This window comes from Motacilla alba, chromosome 14, assembly GCF_015832195.1.
Source record: "Motacilla alba alba isolate MOTALB_02 chromosome 14, Motacilla_alba_V1.0_pri, whole genome shotgun sequence".
NCBI lineage: Eukaryota > Metazoa > Chordata > Aves > Passeriformes > Motacillidae > Motacilla > Motacilla alba.
Genome location: NC_052029.1, coordinates 4,370,581 through 4,394,703, shown reverse-complemented (window position 1 = coordinate 4,394,703; position 24,123 = coordinate 4,370,581). Strand labels below are relative to the sequence as shown.

Here is a 24,123-nt window from a genome sequence, read left to right as displayed (position 1 = left end):
AATTTCAGCCCCTTCTTCTCCAGATCATTTTAACTAGATCAATTATCATGTCACATGAAAACCATCCCTGTGCTTTATTTTTACTGTGTTACAAGAAAATGATGAGCTTTATTAAAAAATAAAGCCACTGTGTGCCCTGGATTTTAGTAAAACCTCCCTAACGAGACCTCAAATACAGAAAATATGATCCATTATATTTCAAAATGGAAAAGAGTCTAATCTACCTCAGGAAACCTTTATGTGCACATTTCATCTGCTTTCCACTGAATGGGAAAAACTGAATTAAGTTGAAAACCAAATACCAACAACTACAGAGTCTAGCAGAACTAAAAGCATAATTGCAATAAACTTCAGTTCATGTGCTATTGGTTGACATGGCTGAATCAGGAACCTGTTTGAATTTGAATTTTCTGAACCAGTAATGGCACACTCAAGCACATGATCCAACAATTCCAAAGAAAACATTTTAAAAAATGTATTTTTTCCAAACGCCTCAAATAACTGTGGATTCTTTTTCTAGCATTAATGTACAACATTACACCAACTTAAGTCAGTATTAGAATGAATTTTATTTTTAGATAGCTTGGAATTCTGATTTCTCCATGGGAAAAGAAGAAAAGCTGGGACCAGCATCCAGTACCAGTCTCCCTTCTTCTAACAAATCATGGAAGGAAAACATGGAAAATTACCTTTGACCAGATGATACTGGTCCTGATAGTAAAAGGTTCTACAGGAAAGACATTCTTGCTGGTCTCCCTCCCTCCATCCCCCAAACCAAGCTGAATCCTCCCATCAGTTCACTCATCACTACATTAACACTGCACAGAGAACATCACTCTCCCACCAGGTCCATGTCCCCCACAAAAGCCACTGGAGTTAGACACTGGGATTCCAGCCAGAGGGATTTGGGGTCAGACACTGGGATTCCAGTCAGGGGGATTTGGGGTCCAACACTGGGATTCCCGTCAGAGGGATTTGGGGTTCAACACTGAGATTCCAGTCAGGGGGATTCAGGGTCCAACATTGGGATTCCAGTCAGGGGGATTTGGGATCCAACACTGGGATTCCAGTCAGGGGGACTGGGGGTTCAACACTGGGATTCCAGCCAGAGGGATTCAGGGTCAGACCCTCAGATTCCAGCCAGAGGGATTTGTGCTCTGCCCACCTGGCTGGGAATCAGCCAAGCTCTGCAGAGGAGGCACTCTTGCCCAACCCATTGTGTCCTGGGACTCTGAGCCCCAGGAAGGCAGGAGATGCAGAGTGGGACGCCCAGGAGCAGCGAGTGCCCCGTTGGGCAGGACTGGGTGTGGCATGCAGGGACAGTCACCCAGAGCAGGGCGCCCATGCACTTACCGTTCGTGTAAGGGTTGACGGTCTTTTTATTTGTCATTACACGTGCTGTGGCATTATTTACCTAAGCACATAGAACAGGGGATTAGAAAGGGTTACAGGGAGGGCCCGTGTCACTAATAAACGCATGCATTATTACTGCTATTAGTCATGTGAAAATAAAATGCAATTTAATTTATAGAAGGCAACAGGTGCATAACAAAATCATACTATTTATAATTACATTTACTTTCATAACCGTTTTAACTTACAAATCATTTCAATAAAGCAACATCATATCATTTAAACTTTAATAAAAAGACATTAAAAGCAAATTAAAAGGTACTGCATAATTTAAGACTTAAGAGCATGCTTGTATTCCATGATAACACTGATACAATAAATACTCAAAACAGAAGAAAAATAAAAAGATTATATGAAGGAACATGCAGTGGAGTAGAAAGGAAAGAGACAAGGTACAAGGAAACAAAGAAAATGTCAAAAAAGGGACAAACGAATTTTAGCAGTGTGCAACATAACCCTTTAGAAGAGAAGTACCATTGGAAAAGCAACATCTAGCATTCAACACTTGGAACAAGAGCCTTTTTCATTGCAAGAATTAACAAAATCATTCAAGCTTTAAAATCACAGCTAACAAAAGGATAAAAAGAGGGTGCATTATTTAACACAATATGGAGTTAACAATCTGAGTAAGATGTGCACGAAGTCATATCCTCAATCCAATCAGTGCCTCCCAGGCTTGCTTAAAACGTACACTCAATTACAGGCGTACCAATATATAGAAAAAAATGTAGCATCAAGAAAACTTAATACAACAAGTCAAAAAAATCCACGTGGTATATCAGCGCTAAATACGTGAAACGGCAGATGGACTTCTCCACTTACCATTCAGCACCATCGCCAGCATGGGTATGTATACAGTTACCATGGTTACTGAGAGTTTGGTGAGGGCCCTAAGCGCTACCGTCGAGGGGGAAAATGAAAAGGCAAAATATGCAACATCTTACTCAAAAGACGACAGCATTTTCAATTGGTAATTCTTTCTTTTTTTTTTTTTTTTTCTTTTTTTTAAATTCTAACAAATACGACTGAGGCAGTGTTGAAGGGGATCCAGTGGCGTGGTAAACATGGCGGAGGTTTTGGGAGATGGGGACGGCTCACGCCACCCAGCTTCCTGAAAATTAAACGTGACAACTGCTCGGTCTCTATTCTGGCTTTCTTTCTTGTGCATCTTTTGGATGCTTCTTTCCCAATCTGAATTTTTTGAAAGCCACTGTGGATCCCACATCAACCCTGCAGCAACAAAAAGAAAAAAAAAACCAAAAAAAAGGAAAAAAAAGGAAAACAAAAAAAAAAAAGAAAAAAACAACCTTTTGTTTGTTTTTGTTTTGTCTGTCACACTTTTTTTTTGTTGTTGTTGTTCTCAATTTTTCTATTTTTTTTTTTTTTGTTGGCTGTTTTTTTGGAATCTACTGCACCCATTGATTAACAAAACATCCAAAATAATAACTTCAAAATATTAAAGCTTTCTGTTTTTTTGTTTTCAAATCTGTCATCCACCTTTCAGCAATAATGATAATAATAATAATAATAATTACAAAAGAAATAATAATAAAAAACCCAAGTAAGGCCAGATTCTCTCTCTTTATATATAAATATATATATAAACAATGGGAAGGGGAAAGGGGAGCACACAGAAGACACCAATGATGCATCTGAAACAACAAATGAGAGTGAAGCAGACATTTATAAAAAAGATGAAAAGGAAAATATTTTGAACATGCACCTCGATTTTACGGCCCTCTACCACGGTGCCGTGTAATTTCTCCCTCGCCCTGTCCGCATCAGCACTATTTTCGAAAGTTACGAAACCAAATCCCTGCATGCAGGAGGGAGAAGGGGGGAAAACAACATGCACATTATTATTTCAGTCAATGACCACTTGTTTGCTTATGTTCTCTCTCTTTAATTTAATATTTTCTTGTCCTCGCTTCATTTCTGTAACATGCAAATTAGAAAAATTATAGTTGTATTGAGATGTGCAATAAATAAGCAACAAATGTGAACAAATTTTTTTTCCTGTCATCAGTTAGATAATACCCTCTGAGAAAGTCAAAGAATGATACCAAAAATACCTTTCTACATGTCACTACAGAGGAAAATAAATCTAACAGTAAGAAAATGAAATTAAAATAAATTACAGTGTTTTCACATAGAAAAAAATGAACTAATGAGAAAAGAAAATGAACCACATTTTAATGACATGCAGATATCTCAACGAAATAAAAAACATGTGCACAAAATTCAACACTGAATGTCAATATACTCTAAACATTGCCTACTTAGTCATGCTGTTGTGATCATAAGAAACACTGTTCCCATGCAACACTAGGGTAACTTAAACTTTTGTCAAACTATACAGCCTTTACTTATTTTTTTATAAAAGGAAAAAAGAAAAAATAAAAAAGAAAACCACCAACAAAACAAAAGTACTTTCAGAACAAAGTATAAACTTTCTTGTATTAACAGATCAAAGAAAATCACATGATGTGAATAGAAAAAGAAACTCTGATAAAATAAGAAAAATGCAAACGTTTTAAATAAGTTTAACTGCTTCATTTACTTGTTCTGCATATTATTTTCCACATATAGAACATGCAACTGGTAAAACTCCAGAATCCCGTGTTAGTGGGACAAATCTGAGATTCTGCTTATGACAAATCCCCTCCTTTATAATACTAGGCTAAAACAAACATTTCAAATCCTACTAAAATGCCTTTTATGCCCTGAGGTAAATTAAACACTGTTTAAAATGGCAAATATTTTGGAAAACTCTGACAGTGAAGAACAGTTTAGAAACATACACCAACCCTTTGAAGTAATTCTTGCATTAGCACTACAATGCCTTTGCATGCCTCCCAAAATTATCCAAACGAACTCTCCTCTACATCCCTGAGCTTTCATACTCAGAATCATTTGCAAGTTGCACGTGGTGCTCTGCACAGAGGCAGTGCTTACATAGTTTAAGTGCTACTAAAACCGGGGTTTTTTTATTTCTGTTTTAGCCTGAGCTCTGTTGTGCTCCTGAGCAGCCAGCCACTCATCTGCCTTTCCTGAGTTTTGCCAGTGTTCACCCTCTAGGAACACTCTCTGCAGTGCTACCTACTACAGAAAGTGATTGGTTTAAAAAAAAAAAAATTAAAAGGGAGGAAAATAATAATAAAAAGAAAAGGAAGGCATTTCTACAGTCATTTACACAAAGGGGAAACAAAATATCAAACTAAGGCAAAACTGGCACCAAGCAATGAGAAATGAATGGGTATGGACTGCAGAACTAATTAGTCAATCAACCACCAACAAAAAGTGAAGTAACTCTCAGGATAATTCCCTGGGTTATTTGGGTTATTTCACCTACTCAAAGAACTGAGCTATTTATTCCCACGTATAATGCAAAAAGTGACATTTATGTACAGCAGAGTCTTTGTTTCATGCTCTCCAAAGCAGCTTAAGCACAGCTACTCTTTTCTCCCCGTTTAAATCCAGCACGAAGCCTGAGCTCTCAAGTGCTCTGTCAGCAGCTGCAGCCCCAGCTGAAACCATCCCCACAACACCTGATTCCACGCATTTTCTCCACAATTTTAGCACAAGGCCACGACCTCACTTGCCACAAGGCACTGAGGATGGAACTCCTTTTTCCCAAAGTACCAGGAGTGGTGACAGAAAGTAAAAATCCCCCTCCTCAGCACTAATCTCCATGGTTTAGATCCCTGGACAGGTTTTTCTTATACCTAAACCCATCCTCAACTTTAAACTTTATTTCTTCTACAAATGCTACGTCCCATCTTGTTAAAGCTCTGCAAAAAAAACCTCCTAAATTAGGATGCCATGAAGAAAATTTCACAGCAGAAAACATCACTGGATCCCTGGATCTATGCGGAGTAACTCCATTCAATAGCAGAAATTCCCCCAATTTTGTTTGCTTTTTCCTGTTATCTTGCCTGAGAAATTGTCCCTTCTTGGAATTGCAAACATTTGGTGGGAGTTTAGTCAAAATTTTCTGTCACTCTCCTTAGGTCACAGCACTACCAGCTAAGTTTTGTTCCAACAGCTAAAGAGAAAGATAAAAACCTAATTATACTAAAAATTTAGAAAAACATACAAAGTGGAGCCACGAGCCAAGATAAGACAGGAACTTCAAAGATTCTGAAAATAATACTCATTGTCATTTTTAAATTTCTTATGTTGTACTTATTCTCATAATCAAGACTACTTAACTTAAGCTCCTACTATTTATGCAAATCTTTAACTTTACCTGGCTGACAGAGAAACTCAAGAACAAAACACAGATTCACCCATCACACACTTAAATACCTACACAAACACTTTGGCATCAATTTAATTAGCAGCTGAGTTAACAGCTGCATTCTATTAACTGGTAATGCAAATATATGCCTTTTATTTTTAAAATCTGTCAAGTGATTTAATAATAGCCAAGTTGGTATGTGAGAAGGTTCAGATTTAATTTGGGAGGCACTTTGGAGTTCTCCTTATTTGAAGAAATACGTGTTAATGTAATATACACTAGATACACATTAATAAATACACACATAAACAGTTTTCCTAAAGTACATATAGACCTGTCTAGAGCACTGATTTATAACTGATAGAAAATGGTCAAAAATTCAAAAGTCATCAGCGCTGCTGTATATTTTAGCAAAGCTTTCTTCATTATGATTACACATTCAAACAAGCACAAATTTGTAGTATGACTCTTTCACTGATTTAAGGTTTTCTTTTATGGAAGGACTCCCTTCTGCAAAATGATCTTATACTTTACAGCGGTGTTCTAATGTTATGCTTTTGAATATGCAATTCCATTTTTCTTAGCTAATATGGCATGAGAATGAGATTCCTTCTGTTGTTTTTGCAACAATCATTTAAAACATTAACTATTAGAATAAAAAGAAAGAGAAAGAAACAGAAACAATAACAATTCTATCAACTCTTATCCCAAACTGCAGCTAGAAACAAATTTGAATTCTGATCCTGCAAACTTTGTTACCTGTACTCAGTCTGAAACCACTTAGTAGTCCTTTCAGTTTCAGTGGGATTTTATGAAAACATAGATAAGCACTGCCAGGAATGGGACTTTAATCTGGTGCATCTTAATTCCTACAGAATGGACACGAAATGATCAGATTAAAAAAAAAAAAAAAAAAAAAAGAAAAAGAAAGAACAGAAAAAAGATGTCCCTCTCATTCCTAAGATTTCTTTTTCCTTAACTTTCCATTTAATTGAGAGCATCTAAAGGTACTTGTGCGAATGAAAACATTCTGTAGCTATAGCTGAAATACCTCTGAGCAAGGTGAGAGGCAGCAGCCCCGAGCTGAGAGATGCACCCAGCCCTGCCTCAGGCACCTCCAGCAGCTCCCCTGGAGACAGCTGGGCTGCAGCCCTGATGGTGCAGGAGCATTTTTAACTAGTCTGACCTGACCAAGTGTGTAACTGAGGCAGGGATGTTACAAACCCAGCCAGGAAAACCTTTTCCTTCTGAAATCCTTCCCAGGATCTTGCCTTTAGCACAAGGCACTGGAATGTTTTCACACTGCAAAGCCAACGTCAAAAAAAAAAAGGCTCAATTTGGAAACACCTCCTTATGCCATCCCCAAAACTTTAACAAAACCTTACACTTATGCAACCAGAGGTGGTTAAAATGCACGCCTGGGGAAGATTTAGTGGCTAAACAAAAGTTTAAACTCCTCCAAGGGAGCTCAGCTCCACCCTGTCAGCACAAGCACCAAAGGTGGTCAGTGGGGGATGGCTCTGGAAATAAATGGGATCATGCAGCAGCAGCAGGTCTGGACAATCCATGTCTTCTGCAAACATTGTTAACAACCATAATTTAACAATAATCAATTTTGGCCAGAGTAGGAGATTCTAAGCCACCAAATTCCATTCATTTTAGTTGTTTACTGAAAAAGTGATGAATGTTCCAACTGAGTTTGGGCTGGCAGGCAAGGGGAACTAATTAATGCCTGAATAATAAACCAGGAGATTTCAGCTGTTCCATTTAGGTTAAAAAAAAAAAAAGAGAAGGCTTTAATTTCAGAAAATAAATATTAACAGAATTAAAATATATCTGATTTAAGATAGATTTTTGATGTCTGTGATTCTTAAAATATGACAGGTTACAGCATGTCTAGAACAGGCATAATATTCCATTGCTAATAATAAATGATATATGAGTTACAGGAAGATTGAAACATTTGTGAATAAACTTTTTAGTGTGTCTGACATGGCAAGAAAAGGAAAAAAGATATGTATATGACAGACATAAACCCCTAGAATGCAGCTGATGTCACAGGTGAACACACTGGGCTACAGTTTTGCACCAGCTGATGCAGTCCTGGCCATTCTATCTTGCTTTATTTCTTAAATACTGAATAAATTGAAGTATGCATTTAAGGCAAAGTAATTTTGGAAAAAAATATTAAATGTTTGCAATACAGTAAGAACTCCTTTAATAACATAAATGCTAAAATAGATTGTTTTCAAAGGGTTGGTGTACTAAGACTAACTAAAGAGGAAAACATCTGCACTTAATCTGGAACAATCACATATTGTCTCAGCTAATTACTAAAGAGAATCGTTATTAGCTATCATTGTCATCTTCCATTTCAATAAAGGAAAAAAAAAATTCTGCACTAATACAAACCTGCCTACAAATATCTTTAACTATGGACTCATACAATAAATGAAATAATTACCCTTGAAGAATAAGGACAGCAAAAATCAACATTCCCATATAACAGATGACAGTTTGGAGTAGTTAAAATTACCCCCTTTAAAAGATATGAGTCCAATGATTTCATACTGCTTAGAAAACTGACTGACAGCTCAGAAGATGTTTTCACTAACATAATATTTCAGACATTATTTCATCAGAGCAGTGCAGTTGTTTCCTTTTGCTCATATATTTTAACAAAACAAAAAATTCCACAGGTGAATTAAACTGCTTACCTTTGAGCCTCGCTCATTAAAAATAATTTCAACATCTAAGATTTTACCAAATTGCTGCAAAGAAACAGAAATAGTTACATGAAAATTAGATAACTTCAACTCCTCTATCATATACAATGCAAAGGTTTGTTTCAGGAAATGGCTCCAAGTTTTACAAATGTAGAATTATATAAAACCAAATATTGTTAAACACAAAAAGGAAGACAACACTAAAAAGAGTTAGATCAATATTATTTCTAAATTTTGTGCATCATTCTGCTCGTTACAATCACACCACAGAGGAACTTGAAGCTCAGTGAAACCCCTGACAGAGAGGAAAAAGCATTAAACTGTGAGCACAGTGAAGTACAAGTCCCAAATTTCAGCATTTTCCAGAAGAGGTGAAGGAGTTTGGTTATTTCTGCATTACAGGAATAAGATTAAATCAGGTTGGAGTTTTGTTGCTGGCTTCAGGGACTGAGGATTTCTTTACACCCCTGCTGAAACGGGTAACCATTATTCCCTAAGAATTTTAGTCTTACTGGAGCATAATTTGGAAAACTAGAATGGATACTCACTTTGGGGGGATTTTTTTCTCTGCTCAGAATTGTATTTTTCTTATAATGTTAGAAGTGACTGTTATTCCTTTTGACCTTCAACAGCACTCAATTCCCTAGACCTTGTTTGCACACACAAAAGCTGAACCCAGCTGCTTGTCCCAGAGGAAAAGGCCCTGTTGGATCTGGCTTAGGAAGGGCGTAAGTGGTAGAACACTTTCTGTTAGGACACATTTTGTGAGGTGACAATGCATCAAGGAGTCATTTCTGTTATTTCCTAAGTCATGAACACGCAGTATGAATCAGTGTTGGCATTGGTAATATCTTAGACAAAAAGGCAGAAATCAGAGAGAGGCAAATGGAGAAGAATCCAACAGGAGTCCCAGGAACTGCAGAAATGAGTACTCCAGTCTTTTAAGATATAACAATTACAGTCAGAAAGGACAGTATTCCTTCTCTAGCTTATTAAAAAGTTTCAATTTGACCATGAAAAAAATCAACCATTGATTGGTATACTTTGGCTTATTTCATGTTCTTACATTCACCATTTAATCAATGTTTTAACTTTCACTTCAGCCTCGATGCAGACACAGACTTGATATTTAAACAATTCTCCTCTGTTATATATTCACGTCCATGTAAAAACATCATTTACTCTGTGTTTGATAGGGACATGATGCAGACCTGCTATATTCCATATGAAATATTTCAATTTACACATAGAAAAATGTCATTTTTCTATCATTTCAGAAGCTGAAAGTTTTCTGTTACCAAGTCATTCTGGAAGTCAGCTGGAAACTCCAGCCATTCTCCAGTGCCAGTCTTTTGAGACCTAAGACTTAGAAACATTAAAAGGAAGTGTGTTTATTCATTTATAAATTAGTACAATACCTACAAAAAATCCTTTCATTTAATGTTTTTTCAAATAAAACCTATTTTAAGTGGTTTGTTTAGTTTAAATAAATTAGCATATTTTTCTCTGGAGGGTTAATTATTATGCCTTCTGCTATTCTGCAGATGAGCTGTAAGCTGTGTTCAGGGGAGGCGACTTGTACCAAGTCAGATCTAGCAGAACAGTCACTCATTTCCCAGTACTACAACAGGATTCTTTTTCCAGGGACTGTTTCCTTCAGAGGAAAAAATACTGAGAAACACCATCCTCTGACTCACATACAAACACATTAGAACAACTTAAAAATCTGAACATGAAAGAGGGAAAAAGTGCAGAGCCATGAGGCACTTGGTGCTGCAGTGAATAACCAGCTGTAATGCAGGAGAGAATTGGGTTTAGTGAGGCAGAATAAAGACAGTGAGAGTAACAGAAATACTTCACTCCTGACTTGGGTTCCGATGGATGATCAAGTACTTTTTCTAGATTAGGTTTAGTGGCATTTCAAACTAAACCTGAGTTCTTGGATCAGGGAGTAGAAAGCCAGCATAAGCTCTCTTGTTTATAATCCTATTGCTGCTGGCGTGTCCAGGGCCTGTGTGAAACACAGGGGATGTGCTTGAAGGCAGCTGTGGCCTGGGGGAAAGCACAAACTGAGAGATTTACAGAAAAATACTAACAAAAACCTTCAAAGGTTTTTGCAGACCTACAAAACCTGTGGAGATGGGCGAGGATTCCTGTGTCTCAACTTTGTGCTGAAATTCAGCTCGTGCCTCCCTTTTGAGTCCCTTACTCAGGAGGTCAGGCACTGGCTGTTTAACATCACACTCTCCAAAATCAATAAAAGCAGGCAGATAAATCTAGATGTGTACAGCAGCAATATGTCTGCATTTAAACCACCACAGACAGCTTTTTGTGAATGTAGTACAAAGCACCCAAGTGCATCACGTCCAGCAGAATCAGTGTCATTTCCTTTCCCAGTTGTGACTGGCAATCAGATGTTTGATTATACACAGATTAAAGGGGAATCTTTCCTGAAAATGGTTAAACAGCCTCAATGAGAGATACAGCCCTCACAGCTGCCTATAATACAAAATACCTATTGCAATGCAAATGTAAAAACAAAAAAAAAAAAACCCAGAAATAAATGACGAGCACTTACACCAAACATTTGTCTAAGATCTGGATCCCGGAATCTGAATGGTATATTTGAGACGTGGAGCCGTTTTGGCTGTGATTTGTTTTCTGTGTTTTCAGAAGATTGTGTCTGTTGCTGGCCATCAGTCTGTGCTGCATCATCTGTCTGCTAAAAAGGTAAAGCAAAATAAAGCACATTGTAAGTATTTCTGGCATTTTTAATACAAGGGGGTGAGCTTAAATTCTCAAAAAAAAAAAAAAAAAAAACAACAAACAGAAAAAAACCAAAAAAAAACCCCAAAAAAAACCCCCAAGCTAAAATCAGTTAAATCTGCTCCAAAGTAGTGAGGAATACAACAAGGTTAAATGCATGAAATTAAATACATTTCTGTCTCAACAGCATACATTTCCAGTCACAATATGTATTTGGAATAAACTGGAGAATGAGTAAATTATTATTTGTAGATTTGCTTAGCTATTCTTAAATAATGAATGAATACATATCCCTATAAGATTGTAGAAACTCCTTTAACCCCTTCTGTGTTTGCCAAGGTAAGGAACGGAGTCTGCAGTCCAAATGCTGCCTGCTGGCAGAGCAAGCCAGACACTTTGAAATCAGATTAGTGCTTTCCTTCAGAGGCCACTGGGATTCTCCACAGCAGGCAGGTAACACATCTCATCCTCTTTGCCATTTCATAAGCAGTGCTGATGGGCACTGGAGGGTCATTCTGTGCAGATAAATGGTGGCCATTATGGAAAAGGCCTTGAGTTGTGAGAGGGAACAGAAGTTTAATCAGTGGTGAAGGTTGCCTGACACAAGCGTGAGACCCAGAAACAAAGTTGTACACATTTTCTTCCTCACCAAAATGAGGTTATGTCATGGTACTTCTTACAGGGACACCATTGCCTGGGTTTAAAATTCTGGTTTAAATCACAAGGACATTGCCATGTGTTATGATTTAACAAACAAATCATAAATTTGCAGTGAGATGAGGAAAAAACCATAAATGCCCCTCATCCGAAAAGTAAAATTAACCAGTGCTGGTCTATCAGGATATTATAGAAATTACTCATATCTTTAATGATATCCTACAGTCCCCAATTAATTACTGCTAGTACAGCACACAGTCATTAGCCAAGGCTCTGTATGGGTATGTTAAAACAGCCCAGTCATACTCCTTTGCATGGGCAGAAGGGTTTGGAAGAATAGAAGGGGAAAGAAAATGGTTGAAAGAAAAACTACAAGGATGATCTGACAGCCATCGCTCTCTTTGCTCTTTCCTTTTTCCTTCTGACCCCATTGTTATTCATCGTTCTCTTGTGTGCTTATGTTACATTCAGTTTGTCTTACTGACTTTTTTCATTTAAAGAACAAAAAGAAGAGATTGTCCATTTCCTGCTAGTATGAAATTTCTTTTAGGAGACAACAGTTTAAGCAACATAAAAATAGTTAAATAAAATAAACCTTACCACACAGTTTTAGTACCAACAAGCCTGTTGAAGAGGAAGCAAAAGAACTCAAACAGAAGACATCATTTACATCAGCAATAACTACATGGAAATTGAATTCTAGCAAGTGAAATTCAACAATATCCTCCCTAAGTAATGCAAATGTTCTCAAATTAAATGTACTAACATCTGTATTGCCTATACTTCTGTGCTAAGAACACTTTATAAATAAAGGTCCTTATTTCTGCAGCAGCATCAGTCCATCAGTAGCACCTCTGATATTTCACAGGATATGGTGACACACACAAATACAAACTTTTGTGTGCACTGAAGAAAGATTTACAAGTGATCCAAACAAGTAATGGGATCAGATCAAGTGTAAACCTAAAACTGAGTCAGTGCCACTCTTCATGTGCTGCTCCCTGAACTCACAGGCCCACAAAGTAAATAATTTATCTTTATGAATATTTAGTGATTTAGATAGAAAATATGGTATATAGCTGTCAAGAGACAAAAATGTTCCATGCTAATCTATTGTTAGCTAAAATCAACTCAGAAATTCAAACTTTTTGAGGTAGCTGTTTCACCCAGAGACACCGCAGGGATTATTTTCTACCTTCAGGCATAAAAGGAGAGAAATATGAAAGAAATTTGGTATGTGAGAGCAGGTGGGGGATGACAGACTGGGAACTCTTGAAATACAGCACTCCAGAAGAATTTGAGGTCAATGAGATTAATCTGAAGAGAACTAAAGAATTCTAAAGGTGCTGTTAAGCTTCAGGAACAGAGGGTGCCCAAGGAAGAAATTACATAATCAGTGTCCTGTATAAATGCAAATGGAAAAAAGAATCTGTGTTCCTTTTATTCATAGAAATGAGGAGTAGAAGGGCTGAGTTGTGCACCACAAGCATCCCAAAACATGAGGAGCAACTGCCCTACCAAGCAGCAGAACAGATTATGGTCAACAAAATCCAGTGAGATTTCTGGGGGTGGTGCTAAAACGGAGCTACAAATTATAGGTGAAGAGGATAAATCCAGGCACTGGTATTTTCCAGGCCTTTGGTTGGTTTTACTATATTTTAAAATCATTTTTGTTCTAGGAAGCCTCAAATCTACACTCTCAGCACAGAATGTCTCAAGAGTCTGAGGAGCAAGGGCTGAAAACCAGAAACTTTAGCAAGTCCCTGTCATCACCAATTCATAACTGCCCATGACCCTCAAGATCCCTGGGGCAGAATTAACAGGGCTAAAGCATTTAGAAGACATGAAAAGGCTCAGCAATGTAACAGGCTCTTTACAAAGCACATCATCATCCAGAAATCCACAGCTGTGCCTGGAGATCTGGACAAGGATAACCAATAACTGAAACTGGAATGTGAAGATGATGCAAAAATTTCCAAGTGACACCAAGGAGGGAAAACACACCAGGGACAGAGGACAGGCTGGACTTTGAAAAATCCAAGCCAGGCAACTTTCAGAGCTCTGTGGACTCATGGAACCAGAATGTAATTTACCTCACACATACATAATACATTTCAGGAGAATACCTCACTGCTGGAGGACCTGAAGAGTGGTGTGATAGCCCTTTAAAAATTAATTGATGTGAGGATGTGGCATTATCCTTCCTCCATCCCTGCAGTCTTGGATGCAATCAGGCTGCTTTCTGGCCCCTATTCCACCACATATTTGCAATTATAAAATATTAAAGATTCTTAATATATGATAGTCTTAAAACTTATAATGAAAGATATAAAAACAGAATGCAGAAATAGAAGATCAAGTTCTCACTCACAGCAAAACAAATTGAGGTGAGCTCCCTTTGCTTCAGTGAGCTACTGAGGGCTTAAGTGTTAAAATAAATTAGAATTGAAACATTCTTACAGGTAAGCAAACCCATATCAAAGAGGGCATTTCAGAAAAGGATTTCTTTTTTTCTTGTAAGATAATTTCAGTATAAACATTTGGTATCCTTTTAAACCAAATTTATTATCAGGAGAGTTATTATCTATTGTTTTCTAAATAAATTCTTTACCTTTAGCAAAATACTTTTCTTTTTGTTTCCTGAACTCAGTTCTAGAAACAGAAAGCTTCTATTATTTAAAAGACTTTACTCAAGTTCTTGAAGACTGCACACTGAAGTAAAATTGTTAAAGTAACTTTTCTGGTTTCCCTTCCTAACTTTTTCCTGAGAATTTAATAAACAAAAATTATACAAGTGAAGAGAACCACTAAACCAAATATTTGTTTGGATAAAATAAATTTGACAATTTTTTGGTTGGAAAAAATATTAACTCTCCCCACACACACCCCTCTTCCTTTAAGGCCATTTTAATCCAGATTTGCAGCATTTTTTACTCAAAAATACATTCTAAATCCTTCATGCAGCCTCTAATGCAACCCGATTTGCCAGCTGACTCCTGACTGGACACTGGAGTGTCACCCCCCACCCCCAGCTCTTGTGGCAAAGGCCCCCCACACAATAAAACAATGGGCAGTGAACCTGAAATCAGAGAGGTCCTTGTGCACATTGCCTGGGCAGAAAAACCCCATTCCATTCTCCTTGCTGGCTAATAGCAATTTTCTGTGTCCCTTTCCATCCATCACTGCAGACAGCCAGCCCCGCAATGTTCCTTACACCGGAATGTTAAGCGTTCCACTTTCCCTCCATTCTTTTTCACTGACTAATATCTTTCATTTCCTACAAAACCATAATGGTGTGCACAAAATCTTTCACCCTCAAACCCTGTTTCCAACACAATGAAATGCAGAAGAGCTGTTTGCATACCCCTACAGGATCCCAATCCCAGCTTCTAAAGACTGAATGGAGCACAGACCGTAGGAATGCCTGAAATGGATCTAAACCTTTTATCTCTTTCTGGACAAAGTGAAAATAAGTATTATTGGAATATGAGAAAGCTGTACCAAGTCCTGATCCTTCTGCTATAATCTGCAAACAAACACAAATATGTTGCATATCTTTTAAAACCACACCAAGTCTAGAGGAAGAACCTAATTCTAGCAGGAATAGCCTCTAAAATATTTATAGGGAGAAAATAAAGAGGGAAAAAATGAACAGATTTTTTTTTTTAAATACGATCAATGGTAAATTAGATGCTGAGTATCTCATGTATACGTGCCAGCATAGGGTAAAGCTCTTCAGAATTTTAAATTTAGCAAAAAAGAAAGCACCCACTGAATTTTTTAATAAATGCTCAAAACAGCACCTGTTTTTTCTTGCTGCACCAATCAAGTTATTTCTCAGAGAAAAAGAGCTTGTGAATGTCTTCTAGGCATTATTTGATTAAGTTGACAATATTATGTGAGCAATGGTTGGGTACCCACTGTGCTGTACTTTTGACCAAATTGATTTGTGTAATGAACACTTGCTCTGTCTCTTCTCCAGCCTGAACAGGGCTCTTGATTTAACCGGTGGTGCTGGAAGCCAAGTGAATTTACAGCCCCCACAGTCATTCTCTCTCAATCTGGAGAGAATAGCAGCAGCAGTACATGAGCAAGCATAATTCAATACATTGTGCTATAAGCACAGAAAATAATATCAGAGCTCTGCAATATACCTGTTTGATTTGATTTGTAAACCCGATAAAAAAAGCAATCGAGAAAAGTTCAGCAGAAAATATATATATACGTCCTGAGCAAAAATATAACCATGCCCAATGTGTACAAACTGAAAAAATCATGCATAGTAAATCATCTTCATACTTCCCTCAGATAATATTGCACATTTTCCATTTTAAAAGGATCTAGATTCTGGAAAGTTACCTTTCCATTAAAAAGTGAGCAAAGAGAATAATTTAAAACCGAGTTTGGGACTTTCTGAAAATGCTGTTTCCCAGATACACCACTAACAGAGAGCTGACACAGTGACGGGCTTGTAGCTTTCCTGTTTTCCTAAGCAGATAAACTGATTAATTAATCATACTTGTTTTGGTAAATTTAGATTCTGAAAAGTCCCAGCTCTGCAACGCGCTTCCCAGAAGCATAACAACACAGAAAAATGGAGTTATATACACAGATCCATCTGTTTGGGCTTATATGTTCACACAGAGATGTACACAGGAAAAAATTATACTATTGTGCTATTTCACACAATGGTGATAAACATTACCAGAAGTATCACTGACTCTTCTTGTGTGCTGCATCTCTGCTATCCTTTTCTCATCAATAAGATCAATAGTAAGGTCTCATTGCTTTCAGGATATTAAAAGTTGAGATTAATTCTTCAAATCAGCTCTAAAGATAAAAACATTTCCAGTACCTCATACTGCAAAGCATGCAGCTCATGCAACATCCATTTAACCCCATCGGGATCCTTTCCTGAAGAGAATGTGGGGTGGTACTTGCTGCTATGCAGAAGGTAATAAAGAAATGCAATAACATAATCATGCCTGCATTTGATAATTTGGAACTAGATGATCCTTAAGGTCACTTCAACACTATCCCTTCCACAATTATGTTGCTAAATTTCTGGTGTAGCTGAGCGTGTCACACTCCAGAGATGCTTGGTTTCAGAGACACCGCGAGTGAAATCCTTCAGGGCAAGCCCTGACCTCTGTTTTTAACAGTAAAATTCCCTTTTATTTCACCTGGGTCACAGCTTCACCCTGATGTTATACCCACTTGACAAAGTAATTTCAGCATTACCACTAACTTCACTCTATTTCCCAGATTACAAAGGTACAATGAAATTACAAAAGGTATAATGGTTTCACATTCTTTACAAAAACATTTTACTACCCAAAGCAACAAATGCAAACCGACCAAAGCAGTCACTGGGACAGGCCTGAAAGAAGCAGGCAGAGGAGCCAAGTCCTGTCCTGAAGGCTGTGCTGTCCCCTCTCCAAAGCGCTGAGCTCTCATCCTGGCCCCTGGCCAGTCCATTAATGCCCAAGAGCCATTCTCCCTCCCATTTCCCTAGTGGCAAGAGTGTGTTTGATGCTCAGTTGTGCCTATTATTCTTATTAATAAAACCCATCTTTGGGAGGTCAGCTGAGATGTGAGACGCACACGTTTGGGCTGCGAGCGACGCAGGCAGGGTGTCAGTGCACCTTTGGGGAGGGAGAACACACAACCACCTCCCTTCTGCAACATTTCCTCTCACAGGTCCTTGAGCAGTCAGATGAATACAATTTACTCCCAGTGTAAGGTGGCTGACTCTGACTGGGGCATTTGTTTTAGATATACTGCCACACACAAGCACACCCCGCTAGAATCCCTTAATCCAATTTACTGACAAATGAAAAAGAACCTGAATAATTTTGTGCTTTGCTTCAGCAGTTTCTGACGTTCCACTATTGAACATGCTCTGGGGTTTCAGCACACTGGGTATTGTTCAGGGCTGAAGACTTACAAGCAGTAGAGATTATTTCTCTCATTTCTAGATGGATGCATTCAGGATGCTGATACCACAGGCTACAAGAAAGCACTGCTATTACTGTGATAGCTTATGCATGGAGAGCTAGCAGCCCAAATAAGAGATCATTAATTCTGGGGACAGATAGGAGCAATAAGATAGGTTTCTTAAGCCTCTGGTACTGCAGGACAACCAAAGAGTAATTAATAACTTGGCTACATTAATTATTTCCCCAATTAATCTTCCTTAACAATATGGAATATAGCCCTTATATAGTGCTTTACATTGCCTATGCTCGTTCATCATTTTTCTTCTAAAATATTCAGCAGGGTCTCAGAGAATCAGATCAATCATGTCTGGAGGAGAATCACCAAAAGCCATACATTTTTTGACTTGAGAACATGTCTCAACACTTGGGCCAAATTTGCTGGCATAAAGAATAGATATTACTTTTGAAAGAATATTTGTAAAATGTTTTAATAGAGTTGTGTGTAACCAAGCAGTAGGCAAGTTCAGTTAAGGACATCCAGCTGATGCCAGCATGCCAGTAACGTGAAATGGGAGAAGGAATGATAAAAGGTTGCCTCAATGAATTATTTATTGCTTGCATCGATTCAATAAATATTTCTGACCACCTACAGATCCCATCCACAACATCACAAGAGCAATTAACAAAACCTTTCCTAATTATCTGCATCCTGGCTCCATTAGCCAAGAAGGAAATGCATACACACTATGCACATCTTTAGAAGTTCACGCTAGGTATAATAAAACTCAATTACTGTGATATTTTCACAAGATAATACTAAAATAAATTCCTTGGATTTATTCTTAAAAAAATAGCAGATAGATTAGGAAATATTATACTGTCAAAGGACAAAAGCATTAATTTAATCCAAATAAAAAATCTTAAGTAGTGATACAGAAACAGAAAGAAATAGTCAATGGATTTTGTTATTCCTCTTTCATCTGTTAGTCAGAAGTCTGTTTTCTTTCTGATGTAAGTCTTGCAGGAAGAAAGTGTTTAAAAATAACCTTGTTTCAATGCTTGAAAGCCTAATGTAAAATCTAGACAGGCAACCAATAAAATGTATTAAAAAACTCCATGACAGTAAATATAGAAATCTTGATTAGAGGGGTTTTTACCATTTGAGTGGGAGCTGTAGCTTCACACTGCACAAGCTGGCTTACAAAGTATTACCAGAAGAAGAAGCCACCAGGATCCTCAGCACAGAATAGTGCTCATGAGATTTTCCCCCACAAATTGCTCAGCACATTTACTCTGCAGATTCACCTCTCATTTCTCTCCCTCTGGAGCTCTTTCCCTTGTGTGTCTGAAAGGACCCACAACACTCATGGGGTGGTTTCATGAGCACCTAAAGCCTCAAAAACAACCTGCTTTTCCTGACACCTCGGGGCTCAGGCTCCTTCCACCCACCACTCCACATAAACTGGATTATAGGAAATAAGATATATAAAATTACATAAAATAAGACTTGGAAAGTGCCTGAAAGTATCAATAGGGTATAGCTGTAGTATGTTCTAAATATGCAGAAATACAGATCTGCCATCTAAGTAACCAAGTTTAAGGGAAGAGGGGTAAAATAGATGAAAGGTTTTGTAAAGCTTACAGGTAAATATACCTAATGGTTATGATAGGCCTTAAAACACTTAAAGTTACATTTTGATAGGCAATAAATCAGGACATGATGCCCTTGAGAATAAGACTTTCTGACTGATGCAAAACTTGGCATGCTTGGTTTCTGGAAATCCACTGATTCTCCCCAAGTTCTCCTGTCCAACTCATTTATTACCTTGATTTATGAAGAAATTATTCAGAAAAGAAGATAAATCAATACACAGTAAGGCAACTGTACTTTTACCTGTGGCCATTCATTTATGCACAAGCATTGCTGCTCTAATATAGAATGAGATTCTTTTTTTTAAATGTTCTAATTAATTTAAAAATTCTTTCAAGTGTTATCCCTCATAAGTCAACATCATAAAAGGCTGCAGTGCTGCAATAAAGCTTATTAAACTTTTGTTCTGGCAGCAGGCTCTATCTGAAAAAAACAACTTTCAACATCTGCAACTAACTTGTACAATGCTGTGACATTTAACAATATTTGTCCAAATTTAAAAATCACTAATTAAATATTGTGCTGCACAGCTTCAGAGGATATTACTTCCTTAAAAAATAAAATAAAATAAAGGAAAGTGTTTTTGGATGGAACATTTGCAGGTTTGGCTACGAGTTGTTTACCCTCAGCTTGAATCAATGCACACTAGCTTCTGAAATTCCCCTCTGAACTAGATTTATGTCATGCATGTAAAGTCCCTTTTTGTGAGAGTTGTGTTGACACAACCAACTGCTGAGTGAACTTGTGAGAGCAGAGTTTCATGCTGAGAGGGAACGGCTGATTGCTCCAGCTCCAGCTCGGGAAAAGAAAGAAAATGTGACAGCGTGATAAAAGGTTTTTCTCTGTTTGACCCCTCACCTACTGCTGGATCCCTGCTGTGACATTCCATTTGCTCACTTGCATATCTTTGCCCAAGGAGTCAGCTGTTGAACCTCTGAAATACAGAGGAATCTGAGGGTTCTCCATGTCACAAAAAGACACTTCCTAAATCACACTGCTCTTTTTATACTCAGGTACTCACCAAATTAAGAAGCAGCAGTTCAGTTCCTTGCAGGATAGTAATTTCTCAAACTTAGATTACCCATTTCATGAAAAAACAGCTGAACTTATTTTTCTTATTGGGTGTGTTTGGTGGTCTCATATCTTAGCAGGTTGCAGCCAAATGCAAGCAGCATTTCCACAGAACTGAGACATTTTGAATGGGAAAAAGCAGGTCTGTACCTGCTCTTTGCCAAAAGCAGCATTCCTGAAGTTTCCAGTGGCACAACCAGACACAGAGAAGTCCACATCAAGGAACATTATGCATGATGTAAATCATTCTTTTTCATCCTTCTCTTCAAGCTCACCCAACACCTTTCCTTCATTAATGTGAAAGACAATTTAAAGGTTTAGGAAACATCCGTTTGTCCTTCCCTTCTCCCACTTCAAAGAAGAAACAAATCTAAGGAAGAGTGGGTGGCTCAAAGAATTTTTAAAGGGTTTAAACCATCATTTCAAATCCAGCTGTGAATGCTGATGTTGTGATGAATTCTGCTTGATCACGTGAATGCACAATGCAGCTCCCACTGCAGAATTGCTTTGAATACTGACACTCAAGTTTAAGGAAACGTCTTTTGAAGAAGTGGAAACAGGACTTGGATTCCCCTGAAATCAAATTTCCTTTCCTGGAAAAAGTTCTCAGGAAAGAGGGCAGAGGAGACATTCTCTAACAGCAAAACTGGAATCAGGAGGATTGGCACTGTGAGTTTAAATCTAATTCCCATCCCTCCCTCTTGCTCACAGCAAACCTGCCGACAGACCTCTTCCCTTATTCATCCTCAAACACAGCAACCAGACATTTCTGAGCCAAGACATTTCTATTTTCATCTAACATCTGTACAGAGAAGCCATAACAGTCCCTGGCAGTTTTGCTGTCTGCAGTTCCCTGCAGGAATCAGTACAGGATGGTACAGCCACGCTCCCTCAGCCGCTGAGGCACAGATTCATCTCCCCGTGAGTTCTCACGAAAGGGACTTGGTCAACTGATGCTGTTGACAGATGACAGCAGGCAGGGTGGGGTGACTGATACCCCAGAGGGTTGTGCTGCCATGCAGAGGGACCGTGGCAGGCTGGAGAAACAGGCATGAGGAATCTCATGAAGTTCAGCAAAGTCCTGCACTTGGAGAGGAACAGCCCCACGGGGAGGGGAGTGACCGGCAGAAGAGCAGCGCCGCAGGAAAGGAGTCCAAGTGGAATAGGAGTCAACAATATGTGAGGGATTGGAGTATCTGGCAAACAAGGAGAGAATGAGAGAGCCAGGAGCATTCAGCCTGCAAGAGAGAAGGCTTGAATGCCTGATGGGAGGGAGGAGAGACGGAGGAGCTACACTCTGGCCAGTGGTGCCCTGTGAGGGAGCAAAAGGCAATGAGCAAAAGCTGCAGTACAGCACATTCTGCATAGGAGCTGGGAGAAACTCTTCCTGTGAGTGATCTAACATTAGAACAGATTTCCTAGAGACCTTGTGGAGCTCCCTCCCTGGAGGAGTTCAACACCCATCTGGACACAATCCTGAAACACCTGCTCTAGCTGATGCCACTTGGTTTGTCAGCAGATCGAAGCCAGGTCCAGTGACAGTGACCAGCCTTGTGCACCCCTGGGAAGCAGTGGCAGAGCAGGAGCAAGGACAGCAAACAGTGGGACAGGGTGCTGTTCAGAGGGTCAAAGACCCATTCAGTGGGTCCCAGGGCAGGCAGGGCTGTGATGGGGAGCCCAATGGAGGTGAGCTGGGCAGGAAGGACCAGCAGACCCTGACAAGGACCATTCACAAAGGCTGATGCCAGAATAGAATGAAAAAAACAACATGCAAAGGAAGAAAATTGAAAAAGGCAGTGGGAAAAATGTTCATCTGGATGGACAAAAATTTCCACTTTCTGTGCTACACAAAACACCCCCCACACAGAGATCCTTGTTTTCTGTGACCTGGCTCCAAAGAGACTCCCTCAGACACAGAGAAATTAAAAACTCCACACCTTAGCACAGCATTGCAGCAGAATAAACATTACATAAAGCAAATTATCACACAGTAAAGCAATATTATTACATCAGCAAATGGCAACTGTAGGTCACCTCTTCCCATCACTGCTCTCCATCGTGTGATGGCCGCAACCCAAATAAACAAGGCACTCTTCAGGGAGGAAGGAATAATGTTACAGGAAGGCACTCCAGCACCACCACTCTCCTCACTGTGCACTGATTTACTTGGTTACCCTATTTTACCTTTAGAGCTCACTTGGGGAGCTAAGATTCCTACATTCCTCTTGTAAGTTCTCTTGACATATAAATTGAGTGTTCTGTACAATAGTGTAACCATGTAAGTAAATAAATACATTTCTTTTGTGGGCATCATTTGTTAGTTCCTAGGATCTCTACTCCTTTCTGCATTCCAGTATCCTTTCCACCTGCATAACATAACTGAAGTCTCTCTCTGCACACACTTTGTTTCCCATATTAGTAACTGAAAGTTGTAATGATCACCTGATTCCTTGAACTATAACTGAAGTGTGATCTATTATTTCCAGCCAATTGAAACAAAAAAGCAACATAAAGGAAAACTGAGAACAGAATTTTGCCAGATGCCTAGCACTGAGTTAGCTTATCAGCCACCAACCTCTGTGAGAATAATGTCAGTGTCCGATACCCCAAAGCCACTCTTTCATCAAACTCCATGAATAATTTACTTTTTAAATTGTATTTCAAACTTCTACTGCAAAAGAAAGCCCCACCAACCCCAGTCAAGCATCTCTGTAGGTTAGTGGACTTATACTGGAAAAGGGGGAAAAAAAAAGAGAAAATGTATTTCAGTTATTTTTATGAAACTGCTTCTAAACTTAAGCTTGTCTCCCTAAATTTTACAAGAGGTCAGCCAAACAGATTTCCAGTTTCTTTAGCGATTTTGGGACATGTAGCTATGTTTTGCTTCAATGCTGTTTCAGAAAATATTTGGTAATCCAACATATACTCAAAAGAAACCATTTCAGGGTTCTTTTCTGCTCTTTTCTAGGTGTGGAACTTTCATTCTACTTTGTACACTGACTGTCTTTACTGCTTTTTAAGGAAAAAGGAGTTTGGTCAATCAGTTTGACAAGCAAGCCTGCACTTCATAAACTGGGCTCCAAGAATGTGAGGAAATCACAGGGGGTTTTTTAATCCATAAAACCAGACTTTATTCTGGATGAGCTAACAATCTCTGTGTGAGCAGGACTCAGACACTAATATGAGAGGAAGTTACGGCAATAATTAACAGCTATTTGAAGTAAAACTCATTTAGAAATATAATGAACTGAGAGCACTTAAACAGACTTCATTCAGGGAAAGATAAAAGAGTAGCTTACAGAAATATGGCCTGAATTGGATTTCCATTTACATCATCTACTTTTGTAACACCTTAGTCTTCCTCTGCTTCTAAAGGAAATAATGTAAAAAAATGCTCTTTGCTGCACTTCTGGAAGTGGATTTAAAACAAAATTGTAAATTATAGCCTTTACTGTCCACTCACTTCAATCTCGGTAAAGAACTCATCTGCTGACCACTCAATAGCTAGAGAAAAACTACCACAAGCAGCTTTAATTATTATTTACAAAATGAAAGAAAAGCAGTTCAAGAAGTGAGACTCAAAATGGTCAGTGCAATTTGAAATTCCTTCAGTCATTTGCATAACCATCCAATATGTTTTAATGGCTGCAGTTATGAGAT

The 24,123-nt window shown here is 38.4% G+C and overlaps 1 protein-coding gene across 43 annotated transcripts in view; it reads right to left on the bottom strand.

Annotated features, from left to right (window-relative positions):
- Positions 1–24,123, bottom strand: part of RBFOX1 (RNA binding fox-1 homolog 1) — a 1,167,310-nt gene that overhangs the window by 82,579 nt on the left and 1,060,608 nt on the right. For 40 of the 43 annotated variants that reach the window (XM_038151474.1, XM_038151470.1, XM_038151471.1 and 37 more), the window contains 4 exons: positions 10,958–11,101; positions 8,371–8,424; positions 3,137–3,229; positions 1,354–1,414 (listed from right to left, as the gene is read on the bottom strand). In XM_038151474.1, coding sequence (XP_038007402.1) covers positions 1,354–1,414; positions 3,137–3,229; positions 8,371–8,424; positions 10,958–11,101 — 352 coding nt within the window. The remainder of the gene's footprint in view (positions 1–1,353; positions 1,415–3,136; positions 3,230–8,370; positions 8,425–10,957; positions 11,102–24,123) is intronic. The other 3 variants (XM_038151507.1, XM_038151462.1, XM_038151478.1) reach the window with 1 other exon arrangement.